This window comes from Cornus florida, unplaced genomic scaffold (assembly GCF_030987335.1).
Source record: "Cornus florida cultivar Cherokee Brave unplaced genomic scaffold, ASM3098733v1 CherokeeBrave_3.0.0_Hap2_Chr10, whole genome shotgun sequence".
NCBI classification, from domain to species: domain Eukaryota; kingdom Viridiplantae; phylum Streptophyta; class Magnoliopsida; order Cornales; family Cornaceae; genus Cornus; species Cornus florida.
Window position 1 is genome coordinate 65,741,431 of NW_026775580.1, and position 14,765 is coordinate 65,756,195.

Here is a 14,765-nt window from a genome sequence, read left to right on the forward strand (position 1 = left end):
AATTATTGGATTTTGGTTGAGTAGTGTAAAATCAGCATGTTAAAATACACAATTTTAGTATGCATATTATGGAACAATTGATGGTTATATTTAATATTTTTATTATCAATTATTGGATTTATGGATTAGTTAATATTTACATTCATTGTCTGTATTATCAACTGCTGGATGGATGGATTGTATGCACCGGTATGGGACGGTGGCATACTAGGAAGATTAGCTCAAAAACGCTAAGTCCTACCTACTCTGGAGGAATGGATTAACTAAAAGTTAAATCCTATTGATTTGTAGTGTCAAGGCAACGAATAGTTGAGCGGCACTACTATGGATTCTGGATGGATTTTAAATATATTGTTATGGTACCTCGATATGAGCTTGAGTCTCAGGATCAATGGTTAGGGCGTGTATGTGCATTGGGATGCATAGCTGGCTATGATGGTTGGAGGTGTACCCTGTTAGGCTTAGGTATACATGCCCACTTCGGGTGCATTTTGCATGTTGCCTCTATTCAGGTTGAAACTGGCCTGTAGTCCAGTGAGAGTCCTTTAGTGTGAATATATATATATATATATATATATATATATATATATATATGTATACGTATCAATTATATAGTTATTGTTGAGTTGGTTAGGATGTACATGTGTATCGAGTCTCTGCTTGGATTGTAGTAGGATAGAACTTGTTCATGGGCCTGACCCACTTCTATTTTTCAAGTGTTCGACAGTTCCAGTCTTAGGATTGATTGTGCTGAGCAGAGACTATCAGTCACTCTTTTGACGACGTAGGACTTCTCTCCGTGGTTTAACTTTAGATGGTCTTTCAATTTACTTTCATTTCAGTTTGGTTTTAATTATGGGTCCACTAGAGATGGATTCCTGAGTTGTTAATTATTGGAGGTTTTATGGAGGATTGGATTTATAGATTTTAATTTTATTTATTCAAGGATTTTTAAACTTAGATTTCTTTCAGCTCTTAATTATTTATTTTTTATTTCATTTTTGTATTCCGTGTTCGTTTTAAAAATTAATTGTTTGATATTCCCTCGTGTTTGGGCTTGGGCCTGATCAACCCGTGTCTCGGATCCGAGGTGTATCACACTAACCAATTAATCGGGTAGATAGAAGCATCTAACCAGTTAGATGGACATCCAAATCTGATCTAACCGGTTAAATGATGCCCAAAAGTGAAGTGATCTCAAACCTATTCAAATGCAACCCAGAGCAATCATACATGAAAATATAGTTCCATAAACATCATCAACTTTAAAACATTGCATTGAATCATTAAAATAATATCATTCATACATCTTTTGTGAATCAAAATCTTCGAAAAACATACATACATATCCAAAAGAATAGGATTACAATTCAAGGCCTCCATGACTATAATACAACGACTTTATATGGAGTCGACAAAAAAATAAGGTCATTACTTATAGTCAATTTTTCCAAAAGAATGCGTTTCAAAAGATACAAAATGGTCGTCAACCACGTCTAAACTTACGGGGGTGCATCATCTACAACTTCCTTACCATGTCCTAACAACGCCCCTCAAATTGTGTACTAGTTCACTCCAAGGCGCCCCATTTTCACAAAACTTTTCTCAAAACTTTTCAATTTCAAATCAACCCTTTTAAACCATTTTACCAAATCCTTCCAACCCATGAACCCAACCAATGTGTATAATATGCATGAAATATACCAATCATTAACATTTCTCAAGAAAATTAACATAGAACATTATCATCATAACATGCTTTAAATTAAATACGTTAAATCATCACATTTATTGCATGAATCATGTAAGGCACAATCATCTCAAGAATATCAAATTTGTAATTAACAATATCTTCACATATATCATACTTTTCAACAAATACATATAATAGAAAACTCATAACAATCAAAGAAATTACAATTTAGACTTCCTTACCTCAAATAAAGCAACCCAAGCTTAAGATCTAAATCTGAAATTCCACTAAAATGTTGCAAGACCATTGTCAAAACGTTCTCCTTGCTAAGCTCTATAACTTCTCTAACTATGGCTTCTCAAAAATATCATTCCAACAATAGAGAAATTTTAGAGAGAAGTGAGAAGAAGAAAAAAAAAGGAAGAATGGAGAAGAAAGAGAGAGTGTGCCGAAGGAAAGAGGGAGAGTGTGGGTGATATGGTGGAAAATGAAATTCCAAGGCTTGATTCTAGCCTTTCTAAATGAGTGGCCCTCATTAATCTCCTCCTTTGACCTACCAAGTTACCAAACTAACCCATCATTCTACACAAACAACAAACACATACCACAAAATATCTCTCTCCACAAACCATCCTCATATATATACATATATATATATACATACCCATATATATATAATACCTCCATGCTCAAATAAATAAATAAATGCAATAAAATATACTGGGACCCGCATGACGCGAAAAACGATGCATGAAAAATAAATATAATAAAATAACGAAAAATCCAAAATAATTTGGGACATTACATATTCCGACTATCATAACAGTCAACGAGGTTGCCTACGAAAATTATAATGCCAGGTGGCGGTCTTATCATCTGACATCATGATCTGGCTTCTTTCTTCGCATACAATGGAATACAAGTGGTGGGAATTGGTGGCGGCTGCACTTTCTAGAGGAAAAAAAGGTAACCCACATTTTAACGGGCGATCATTATGAGCCTCCTGGATCGGGTCATGATTTGAAAATAACCTCTTTTATGGGATTTATGTTGTCATTAACACAGTTAGGCTTTACTGTTCATTCACTTAACTTTTACACTGGAAATGAGCCCAAGTTTCTTGTGGACTTAATCAACCCAGTCCGGTCTTCCTTGCCATTTGAAGTTAATTGTGTCTAATACGTTTCTGCAGATGCTGATGAAATGAGTATGAGTAGCTTCATTGAGCCTCGAGATGAGGACTTGATAGGATACCTTGTTAACTCATTGTGTCAGAAAACCGATACTAATGCTCTAGGAGCTTCCATGACACAACTGTATATAAACTCCTCTGACTTTCTAAGGCCTTGTACATCATTTCTCTTCATTTTATCCTCATTCTTTTTTATATTGTCTTATTTTTATTCCAAGTCTTTTTACCAGACCAAATCCATCCCATTCTTTATAGATTACTCAAATTGGGGACTTGGTCCAGGGTATAACTCTTACCTAAGTAGAAAGATAATTAATTTAACTATTAATTGAGATCACAACTCAAAGTATCCAAATATGTAAAACCAATCCTGTTGGGAAGATTTGGTCCATCAAAACTTTAACACTCGCCGGGGTTAAACATATGTTTAGGAAGATGTTTTATAAATTGTGGCCTAAAGAGCGTCAACCTTAGATTTCGCCAAAGAAATTTGAAATTTATCAAGTTGGTCCGAATATCTTTCAATCTTCTATGGCTTCAGCCGAGGGTGTTTTGTGTGTAGAGCTTGAGCTAATTGTTGTTAAGTTGTTTAGCTTGGTAGAGTTTAGCTTTAATGTTCTTACACGCATGTTTCTCCCTTTCTTTATGCTAATTCTCTTGGGTTGGGCTTGTACTGGTGTAGATTCGAGTGGTTCTCTTATGTTGGTAGGGTGGTTGTGGTTGATTCCTTATGGTTTTTGTTTGTACGATCCTTGTTGGTTTCTTTGCATGTTTGCGAGGAATATATATATATATATATATATATATATATATATATATATATATATATATATATAAGACTGTCAATATTTGTGCTAGTTCGGTTGTGGTCGATCATTTGACCAAACAATTTTTGAGCTAAGCTAAGAGCCTAAGATTCATAGCATTAGGTTGGTTCTATTTCAGTTGAACTCTAGATGAGACCAAACATTCAACGCTATGGACCCCCTTGGACAGTTAAGGATAAGTACGGTTGTAGTTTTGTAGATGAACTAAATTATTTGAATTGACTGTTTAAAGCTTGGTTAGAGTTTGTTATTAGGGAAATTAACTCCCTCCAACCAACTTAACGGTCGGCTGCAGTTGAAAGTTAAATCTCTCTTTCATTATACATAGCGGAAGTATCATCATCACATCATCACACAAGTATATATAGAAATAACAATCATACACATTCACGCACAACATAATATTTTACATTGTTAACACACTTTAGAGCTTCGTCTATGAAGAGAGATTTCATTATTATGTATCAAGGAAGAGAATATACAACAGATGTCAAAACACCATTCACTCATTTATCATCTCTTTTAAGGCTACATCAATACACTTGAGAATTACAAATACTCACCTTTCCTATCATAATACTCACCTTTAAACCTGTAATACCCCTAATTTAAAAAGGGATATAATTGGAATTTTACTGTTTATTTTATTATTTTCATTATTTTTTTTTATTATTATTTTTGGGAGCTAACGTGGCTATGTGTTGATGTGTTAATTTAATTTAATTAATTATTGATTTGCATTTATTATTTGCAATTTGAATTAGTTAGATGGATTTAATTGTTTTATGTGAATTATTTGAATTATTTAAATTGTTAATTGTATTGTTCTATTTCTTTTTCCACTATGGTAAGATTAGGTTAGGGTTTTAGTGTTATTATCACCCTCAATTATGCAACCGACGTTGGTATAATATAGGTTGGTCTATGGGCCGGATAAATCATTTAGGGTTTAATGGAACCTAGAATTGGTGGTCTATAAATATACCAGTGATGTTCTGCCTAGGGTTGAGGGTTATATTCATGATATAGAAAAGGCAGAAGTAATTTGGGAGAAGTCTGGGAAGCAACAGAGAGGGAAGAAACAAAGAGGGTTGGCCGGAGACTTTAGGACGATGTCAGTGTAAGGCAAGTTCTAATCCTATCTCTATTCCTTAGACTTGTGTTCTTTGCATGTCTAATTTAACTCCAGGATTAAATAAGAATCAAACTTAAACTGGATTACATGTCTCTGTTATATTTCACGGAAGGTAGCCATGAGTTATACTACTTGTTTTATGGTTTTACGTATTTCAACACATAAAATAATTCATGAAACGGGATGTATGATGCATGTGAATTAATATACAAGGAATTAAATTAGCTTGTAACACTGGAAAGTATTAATTTTAAACTATTTGCATGTTTAGGATCGTTTGCAACTGTATACATTTTTCATGTTTCTTATTGGCTTGTTTTACTTCGTTCTTGAATTTTTCTGTCCTAATTAGGATGGATTTAAGATTAAAGGTTTTAACATATCTGGGGCATTGGAACTTAATTTTAATCAGTAGAAATCATTAGAGTTAAGGACTGATCAAATAAGACGTCACCGGAGAAGATATAATTGATGAGTTGAAGCAGAGAGGAGGGGAGAAGTTGGAGGCGGCTCAAAGTAACTTGGAGGCGGCTCCAAGTGGTTTTGTAGCCGGCTCCATCTAGGTTGGAGGCAGCTCCAACTTGTTTGGAGCAGCTTCTTTTCAGTTTTTCAGTTTCCTGAGTTTTTGGGCAACTGTTTGGGCTGTGGTGCTCAGATTTTGGGATTTTTAAGTTCTGGCAGGAGCTATATTGAGGTGTTTTGAGATGATCTAAGTTCATATTATAACTTTCAAGAGTTGATTACTGAGTATTAAAACACCATTGTTCAGGGTGATACAGAACATAAGTCGGAATATGAAAATCCGGATACTGTCATTGGAGATGAAGAGTTTAATCGCTTAAAAAACTAATTTAGCAGATTACTATGGATGGTTACAATATGTTAATCATGGAACAGTGGTAGGAACAAGTATGTTTAAGTTTTAAATTACTGCTAGCTACGGATTAACTGACATATAGAATTTAACTCGTTTCAGTTTTTGAGCATAAAGACATGTTAAGTCGATTGTTGTTTTGATGTCATATTTAATTCCAATTATTGTTTTTAAACCATTGGGATGCTATTTGGTATTAATAAGACCCTTAGGATCAGTTTTAGAAACCAACTGAAGGGTAGAAAGTGGCCGGGGTCGAAGCAGATCATCAGAAACGAAGAAGGAAGTGGACCAGTGGGCTTCCCCATCTTGGAGGCGGCTCCAAAATATTTTGGATGTGGCTCCAAGCACTTTGAGCCTGCTCCAAAAGTTTTTGGAGCTGGCTCAATGTTGGTTTGAGCCTGCTCTATTTTTTTTTAGAGCAGGCTCTTTCCATTTTAATGCGTACTGTAGGTTTTCAGCTACTGTTTGGGCACTTGGGGTTTCTGAACAGTTTTGAAACTTTAATGGGGTTTTCAATAATTATTTTAGGATGAAATTAAGGTCTTATATTGCATAAAATACCCTCTTTGTATTAATAGAATTAACAGTACGCTATTTGACAACTTTGTGTGCGGTTAACGGCTGGAAGGAGATTTACTAATTAGTTTTAATCTGACAGTTTAGGGTGCTATAAAATGATTCTAAATTTATTTTAAATGCACTGTGAAGTCTTTTAATTAATAAATTGGACTTGTGGCATAGGGTGTGGTTCTGTGCTAAAAGATAAAACAGAAGATAAGTATACAACTTAGTACGCTGTTACCGGATGGAAGGAATTAAATTGCTTAAATTAATTTAGTGATTTATTGGACTATAATATGATTATAGAACTTATTTTAAATACATAATAGAGTCATTGTTGTATTAAATTGGAACTATGCATGTTCTGGATGTTAATTGTTAGAATATTAAATTCTTTGATGCAATTACATGGATTAATATTGGATTTTAATTGCGAGATTTTTAATCTTCTTTTTGCAATTATTTGGATTTTGGTTTTGGATTGTAAATTGCTAAACTGTTATGTATCGGTTGTAATTTACATGGTTTTGGATTTAAATTGCTGAAATACTAAATACTCTTCTGCAATGGTAGGAATATTTGGTTTTGGACTGTAAATTACTGGCTTATTATTTATTGTAATTTACACGGATATGGAGGATTGTATGCACCGGTATGGGATGGTGACATACTAGATATGGTTTAGCTTAAAACGCTAATTCCTACCTTATGGATGTTAATTGGTGAATAGTTTTACTTGTTCTATCAATTATATGGATTTTGTGGATTGTATGCGCCGATATGAGATGGTGGCATACTAGGGACTGGCTTATTCAAAATACTCAATCCAACCTATTTTGGAATAAGGGCACGGGTTATTAAATAAAATCCTCCTTATATTTATGAGTTGGTGCGGTTGAATACACCAAACGACTTACTGGATTTATTGTGGATGGTTAGGAACGGAGTTTAAATATAGTTTTATGATACCGCGATATGAGCTTGAGTCTCAGCTTCGACGGTTAGGGTGTATATATGCAATATGATGCATAGCTGGCTGTGAGGGTTGAGGTATACCCTGTTTAGGTTTAGGTACTCATGCCCACCTATGGGTGCGTTTTCGCATGTTGCCTTTTATTCAGGTTGAGACCCTCTTCATAGCCCAGTGAGAGTCCTGTAGTGTGAATATACATACGTACGGATTATTAGCTATGGTTGAGTTGGTTAGAATGTATATGCGTATCGAGTCTCTGCTTGGATTATAGTAGATTAGAACTTGTTCGTGGGCCTGACCCACTACTATTTTTCAGGCACTCATCAGTTCCAGACTTAGACTTGTTTGTGCTGAGCAGAGACGGTCACTCACTCTACCGACGACGTAGGAGTATTCCTCATGGTTTAGCATTGGATTTCTTTTCAGTTGTTCATTTTTCAGTATTGGATTTTTTAGTAGGGTTCCACGAGTTGGATTCCCGAGTTGGATTCCCGAGTTATATTAGAAGTTGGATGTATCAAACTAGTTCTTATTTATAAAATTTTTATTTCTGAGGATTTTCAATAAAGGATATTCGTTTTAGTTTCTTTTCAGCAAAATTTTTATTCGTTCCTATTATATTAATTGTATTCTGTGTTCGTTAATTGCTAATTAGTTTGATGTCCTCGAGTAATCGGGCGTGGGCCTGGCTAACCCGCATCCGGAAATCCGGAGGTATCATAAAACCCCTTACATATTTCCTCTTCGTAAATCTCTGACACCTTTCTCTTTTTATTGAGTCTTCAAACTCAATTATTCATCGAACAAGAATTCCCCAACTTGCCTCCAAGGAGTTATCATATCCATCACAACTCTAAAAAATCAGCCTAATATGCCGCAACTTTCTTCCTAAATTTTCAACCTTACTCCTCAAGTTTTTGAATTTCTAAAACGGAAAAAGAAACTGTCTCTAACATTTATCAGGCAAGTGCAACCGGTTCCACTTTTATAAAACATGATTCTTCACTTGAGCCACAACTTTAACAGTTTGTTTGTTAAGAAAAAAAATAAAAAAATAAAAAATAGAAGGCTCAAACTTGATTTTTAAGCTTATTTTGTAAATAAACAAATTTGAATATTTACAGTCTATAATTAGTTACTCTATTACAAATATTACTATTAAGGGAACAACTAAATTCTCTCCTATTCATAGGAGTTCTCCTTTCATAGGAGCTTTCTCTGCGCGTCGGAGTTATTGTTGCCTCTCCTTTTCTTAGGTTCTTTTCTCCACTTCTTCTATTAGGTCTCCTCTTCTGCCTTTTGCTTTCTTTGTTTTTGCCTGTCCTTCTGTGTTGATTTATCTCTTTGGGCTGGGATTGTTCTGTTTGACTTCTATTTAAGGTGTGTTTCACTTTTTGGCCTTCAATTCTCAGACGAGTTATTGTGGGTTCAAAATTTCCCTCAATTATGGAAAATAATATGGCCGATCGCTTGAATCACCTTTCAACTCTTAATTCTTAACATGGAATGCAATGCGAGGTGTCCCGTTCTTCCCTTACTCAGGCGCTATGGTACTCTGGTGCACCTTCTTTGTCTATTGCTACGGATTTTGGTGGTCTCTATGGATGTATAAAACCATCGGCAGTCATCGATTCATCGGAGTCGGTGCACACTTTCTAAGGTGTGGGTATAGCGTCTGTCGTAAACTGTTCTTCTGATGTGGGTCGGGTGAATGCCAAATTTGGGACCCGATGGGTTGCTGACCAGATTTCAGAATCTGAATCTTTGGGGCATTCTTTTACAACACAAAAAGGCACTACACAGGGGCTTGTTGTTTCTCCAGATCCACAAAGAGTAAGTTAAGATACTGCACTTATACATCAACCTCCTTTTTCTTTATCTCTGTTTCATGCAGGTTGTTCTCGGCGAAACTTCAGGCCACCACTTGTTATTGATTTTTCAATAGCAGACTCACTGTAAAGGAAAACAAAATGGGGAATTAGGTTTTCAGGATCTTGAAGCTTTTAATCTGGCTCTTTTGGCAAAACATGCTTGGAATTTTCAAGTTCGGAGGACAGGTCTCCCATATCGGGTTCTCAAGGCTGAATATTTCCCTTCATGTTCGTTCTTGGAGGCATCCCTTGGTTTAAATCCTTCTTGGGGTTGGCGTAGTCTTTGGTCCACCCAATGCCTTCTGAATCAAGGTTTGAGGTGGTCAATAGGGAATGGTCAATCTATTCACATTTGGCGTGATCATTGGGTCCCTTCTCTTTCTCACAAATTAACAAACACGTACGGTAACACTTCCTTTTCTCATGTAGCTGAGTTAATTGATAGTCACCATAAAACTTGGAAGTTGGATATTTTAATGTAGTTTTTCCACCAAATGAGGTTGCCGCTATTTCTCGTATCACTTTTAGCCACTGGGATAAAGACGATGTCCAAATTTGGGCCCCGGAATCTAATGGCAAATTTTCAGTGCACTCTACTTAACATTTGGCTATGTACCTTTCTGATTCGTCTACTAATTTGCATGCGATGAATTGTCGGCCTACTTTAAATCCTAATATTGCTGGTTTTCCTTGGAATTTGGTGTGGCGATGCCTGGGTCCTTCTAAAGTGGAACATTTTATATGGCGATGCTGTCATGACGCTATCCTTACAAGACATGCTCTTATGACTAAAGGATGCTTGGAGTCTCTTATTTGTACCAGATGTGGGTCAAAGGAGGAGGATGTCCTTCATTTATTTTTTCGTTGTCCTCACTTTATACATGTATGGAAATTATCTCCCTTCAGGTTTGATTTTTCCTTAGAGTATTTTCAGTCTTTTGTGGATGCCTGGTGTTATATTGTCTCTCATGCTGAATCTTCACCGAATAAATTCTTTATTCTGGGGTTGTCCTCTTTTTATGCTTGGTATCTATGAAAGGCTAAGAATATAAAAGTTTTTAAGGGTGAGGAGTGGGAATCGGATATGGTGGTGAGTATGGCTGTGTGTCATTTTTGGGAATTTAAAGCGGCTCAACTTCAATGCATGAAGGTGGGGCAGGAATTTGTATATACCTCCTTATCGACTTGGCTACCTCCTTTGCCTGGGTTTGTGAAGTGTAATATTGATGCTAGCTTTCAATTGCATACTGCTTTGGGTGGCGGGGGATCAATCTTTCGGGATTTTGTTGGCACCATTCTTCATGCTATGGTGTTAAACAGTTTCCTTGTTCTTTGGCATTGATGGTGAAGGCTATTTCCTTTCGTCGTGCTGTCTTTTGGGCTCGTTCTCTTGGTTATCAATATGTGTGTTTTGAATTTGATACGCAACTGGTTGTGAATGCTTTGGCCAAACGTTCCTCTTGTCCAACTAAAATTAATTCAATTGTGTTTGATATCAATCGGGAGTTGCAGGCATTCTCTACGAGTTTGCTGTCTCATGTCCGGCGATCTGGTAATCGGGTGGTTCATGCCCTTGCTGAACTTTCTCGTGAGATTTTTGTTTCTGATCTCGTGTTAGGGACTTTTCCTCCTTCGATTGCTGTTTTAGCCTTGAGTGATGTTGTAGGTTGTCATGCTTAATTCCTTTGTTGGGTTTGGCTTCTTTGTTTGGTTGTGTTGTTGTTGCTAGGAAGGAAAAAAAAACAAAAATTACAAAAATTACTATTACTAAATGAACCGAGCAATCTTGAACACAAACTTAAATTGGATCAAGATCAAATTTAGATCATCTTACTAAACAAATCAAGCTGAGCAAAGTCCAAATTCAAAATTATAAACAGGATCATTTGCAGGGTACTGCACCATGCATGTGCGCTACAATTAAATTTAATTTTAGTATATTAAATCTATCTAAGACAATTAAAAATAATTTCAATAGACGGTGAATTGCAAAAAACATCCCTCGAGTTTCATCTGTTAGTAAAAAAACTCCCTTTATGAGTTGTTTTAGCAAGAAAACCCCCCTCAACTATTATGAGGGGGTATTTTAACTGTTGTCTGTTTAAGAGGTTATCTTTTGGATGAAAATACCCCTTCAACATTACACTGTCCCGATCTCGCCCTCAGCGGTAGCAGGGTTTGATTCCTCTCTGCTTTGCTTCTTCTATTCACTTTATAAGCATTTGTCTATGATTTGATCAAAGATGTGTTTTTTTTGTTTGTCCAATTTTTGTCACAATTGGGCTTTCTTGGGATTTAAACTGAAATTTCGTAGTAATTGTCACTATAGATGTTCTGTTCCATCAATTCTAAAATAGGTCTGTTAATTTGATTCCGTACATTGTTTGGATTATTGTCATGAATTTTTTTTAATCTATCAAATTTTGTTTTCCAATGTCTTGCTTCTTGGAAATTGTCAGATCCGTGAAAACTGGATTCCATTTTGCTTCGTTAATTCTGATTTAATTTTGTACAAGTATGGTTCAAAATGTATGCTTACTGTGATTTTGTCTTTCACCTTTGTAGTTTTGCAGAATTCTGATAAATGATTATTCAATTGTTTGTATCGATTCAAGAATTAAAGTTTGTGTTTTAATTGGTGGGATGTGTCCTTAATTTGTAGTTCATAATGTCTGTTGAAGTGAAAAATGGGTGTTCGAAGTTTCTTTTCGTTCCATCGGAAGATCTGTCAAGGGATTACATTCTGTTCCGTAGTGTTCCTATCACCAAACTCATGACTTTACTCATGACTTTGCAACGATCCCGACCTTGCGGCGGAAGATGGACTTGTAACCGGTACAAACTCATGACTCGTGTGTTGTCTAGCGCGCCGACGGCACTCTAGCAAGACGACCCACCACAACAATTGGATCTTAGACCATCTGATTTTGCTCGCGTAGTTGTCCAGCGGTGGTTTTAATTGTGCCGACCTCTGTTGCTTGGAACATTGGAGGATGACTAACTCTGTTGACTGATTTTGGATTTTGAATTGAGATTTTGGGTTTGGGTTTTGGTGGCCGCTGTCGGCATCAATGATGTAGGGGAGGAAGAAGACCCAGAACAGAGCTTCAACTTTGGAACCTTTGGACGGCTGAGGATGAGATCGAGATAGTGTAATGTTTAAGGGTATTTTCGTCTAAAAGATAATTCCTTAAATAGACCGCTGTTAAAATACCTCCCTCATAGTAGTTGAGGGGGGTTTCTTACTAAAACAATTTATGAGAGGTGATTTTTTGCTAACATGTGAAACTTGAGGGGAGTTTTTTACAATTCGCCCTTAAATATATTAAATGTACCTATATTTAATGTCTTGAAAATAAATTTATTTGAGATAAAAAACTATACCTAGCACATTACAACAAGAGAATCAGCTCAAAATGGAGAAGATCTACACAAAATCTCACCAAAAAGTCATGCAACACACAAATATTTTATTTTCTATTTTTTCATTTCATCATTAGTAAAAAAAAAATAATTATATTAAAAATTACTAAAATTAGTTAGAGTTACAAACAATCCAAAAGTCCAAAGTGATGAGCCAGTGAGTTAATTTTTCTTATTTAAAAATAATATTCTCTCAATTCCAAAATTATTATTCATCATTTTATTTTGAAATGCCTCAAAATATATGTATAGTTTTAAAAATGAATGTACCTATTTTTTATAATATTTTCAAACTATCATATAAGATTGATTTGATGAAGCAAGTGCACTAATTACATAATATTATTTTATTTTTTATAAAAATAAATTTAAAAATTCAGTCTTATTAAAATAATAAAAAATATTAAAAACTCACTAATATATTAAATTTTGGAACAAGGAGAGTTATAAAATAAAATAAAAATCTAGTTTTAAGTGCAGTTGAAGTTGTTTCCTTCCTCGAGAGGATTTTGATTCGGCACGGAGTGAATCGAGTGATCTTATTATTGATTATGCTACGTCACCATGATGTTGGAAAATACCAGAAAAAATAAAATGTTGGTTTGCGTGTCCATCCCATCCACCCCCTATCTCATTTCGTTCCGGACACTGCTCTATCATTTAATGCTCTAACCCAGACGTCTCTCTCCATAATAAGTAGTAGGTAGTCCCTGAGTTCATGGTCTGTTCAAACAATACTCACCGACTCAGCCTCATACTCACCCAACAACCAAACCCTAATCACCCATGGCCGATTCCAGTCAGCTCAAGTCCGACGCCCTCATGGACCAGATGAAACTCCACCTCGCCACCGATGCTGGCAAACAACTCGCCACCAAGATCGGCCTCGTTTATCAGATCAACATCGCCCCCAAGGTAACAGTAATCTCTCTCTCTATATACACACACAAACACACACTCCATGTTCGATCTGATTTTAGACTCTTTAACCTGATATATCATCATGTTGTGTTTACAGAAACTCGGTTTTAATGAGGTCAGTTATGTTGTCGATCTCAAGAAAGGAGATGTTACCAAAGGTTAGGGTTTTTATTCTCTTCAATCCAAATTACCATAATAATCGTCCAACAAACTTCATTTCCAATTTTATTTGTCCACTGCATTGACATAATTTAGCTACTACAAGCAAAGAAATGTGTTACAATTGTTGTGATTTTTTTTTTTTTTTTAATATTATTTGTGTAATTCTTATATTCATTTTTTTTTGGGGGAATTCAGGGCCATATGAAGGTGGGAAACCTGATGCCACCTTTTCTTTCAAGGATGATGATTTTATTAAGGTTGCCAGTGGCAAGATGAACCCCCAGATTGCTTTCATGAGGTTTTTTTTTTTTTTTTAGTCGTTCATATTATTATTTTATTTTTCAAAATTCTTAATTGTTAATGATTTATGATAAATTTTATTGAGGTTGATGTTTTTGTGATACGTTGATGGATGCAGGGGTGCCATGAAGATTAAGGGCAGTCTCAGTGCGGCTCAGAAATTTACTCCTGACATTTTCCCCAAGCCTTCAAAAATGTGAGAGTAGACAAAAAAAAAAAAAAGAAAAAGAAAGAAAAAAGCAGTGATTTATGTTGGAGGGGGTTTTACTAGAGGATTGTTTCGATTTTCTCTGATATTAGCTTAAAATTGGGGTTAATCTGAAACCATCCTTGAACACTTATGGGATTAGATTGAAAGCTATTAGTCCTAAAGGAATTTCAAATATAAATTTGCAAATTTGCTTTCTGAATTATTTTGAGTTCTCGTCGAGACTGAAATCTTGAGCATTCCTGGATCTGTAATTTTCCATATATACCTTGTTAGTCAGCTTATCGTACAACTTAAGAGTTTAACCAGTTGTGGTGGATTAGTTATTAATCTCAAGCAATGCGCCCCGGTGCATAATTTTTAGTTTCTGTTATTATTTATTAGGAATTTTGTTCAGATTAGAAATAGTTCTAGGAGTTGGTGCCTCGAGAAAACTGTGATTTTAAAAGCGAAGAATGTGTTATAATGTTGAAGAATGTGTTATAATGTTGCAGATTGGGAAAGAGGGAGAAAACTAAGCACTCCTCAATAATTCTAAGATACACGTTAGTCGAATTAGGAACCTAAGGGCGTGTCTGGTTCAGTTTTTTGTTTTCTGAAGACTGAAAATCAGAGAATTGTC

At 35.5% G+C, this 14,765-nt stretch overlaps 1 protein-coding gene across 1 annotated transcript; it reads left to right on the forward strand.

Moving 5' to 3' along the window:
• Positions 1 to 13,164: 13,164 nt before the first annotated feature.
• LOC132278841 (sterol carrier protein 2) lies at positions 13,165 to 14,348 on the forward strand. Its single transcript, XM_059780737.1, has 4 exons — positions 13,165 to 13,467; positions 13,571 to 13,631; positions 13,831 to 13,933; positions 14,054 to 14,348. The coding sequence occupies exons 1-4, from the start codon at positions 13,339 to 13,341 to the stop codon at positions 14,133 to 14,135; spliced, it is 375 nt and encodes a 124-aa protein (XP_059636720.1). The 5' UTR covers positions 13,165 to 13,338; the 3' UTR covers positions 14,136 to 14,348.
• The last annotated feature ends 417 nt before the right edge of the window (positions 14,349 to 14,765 follow it).

Bases quoted from the DNA above. Each gene is read 5' to 3' on its own strand.
- LOC132278841 (XM_059780737.1), top strand. From the start codon at position 13,339: ATGGCCGATTCCAGTCAGCTCAAGTCCGACGCCCTCATGGACCAGATG. The intron at 13,632-13,830 runs GTTAGGGTTTTT...GGGGGAATTCAG, and splicing joins GAAAGGAGATGTTACCAAAG to GGCCATATGAAGGTGGGAAA. The intron at 13,934-14,053 runs GTTTTTTTTTTT...TGATGGATGCAG, and splicing joins CCCCAGATTGCTTTCATGAG to GGGTGCCATGAAGATTAAGG.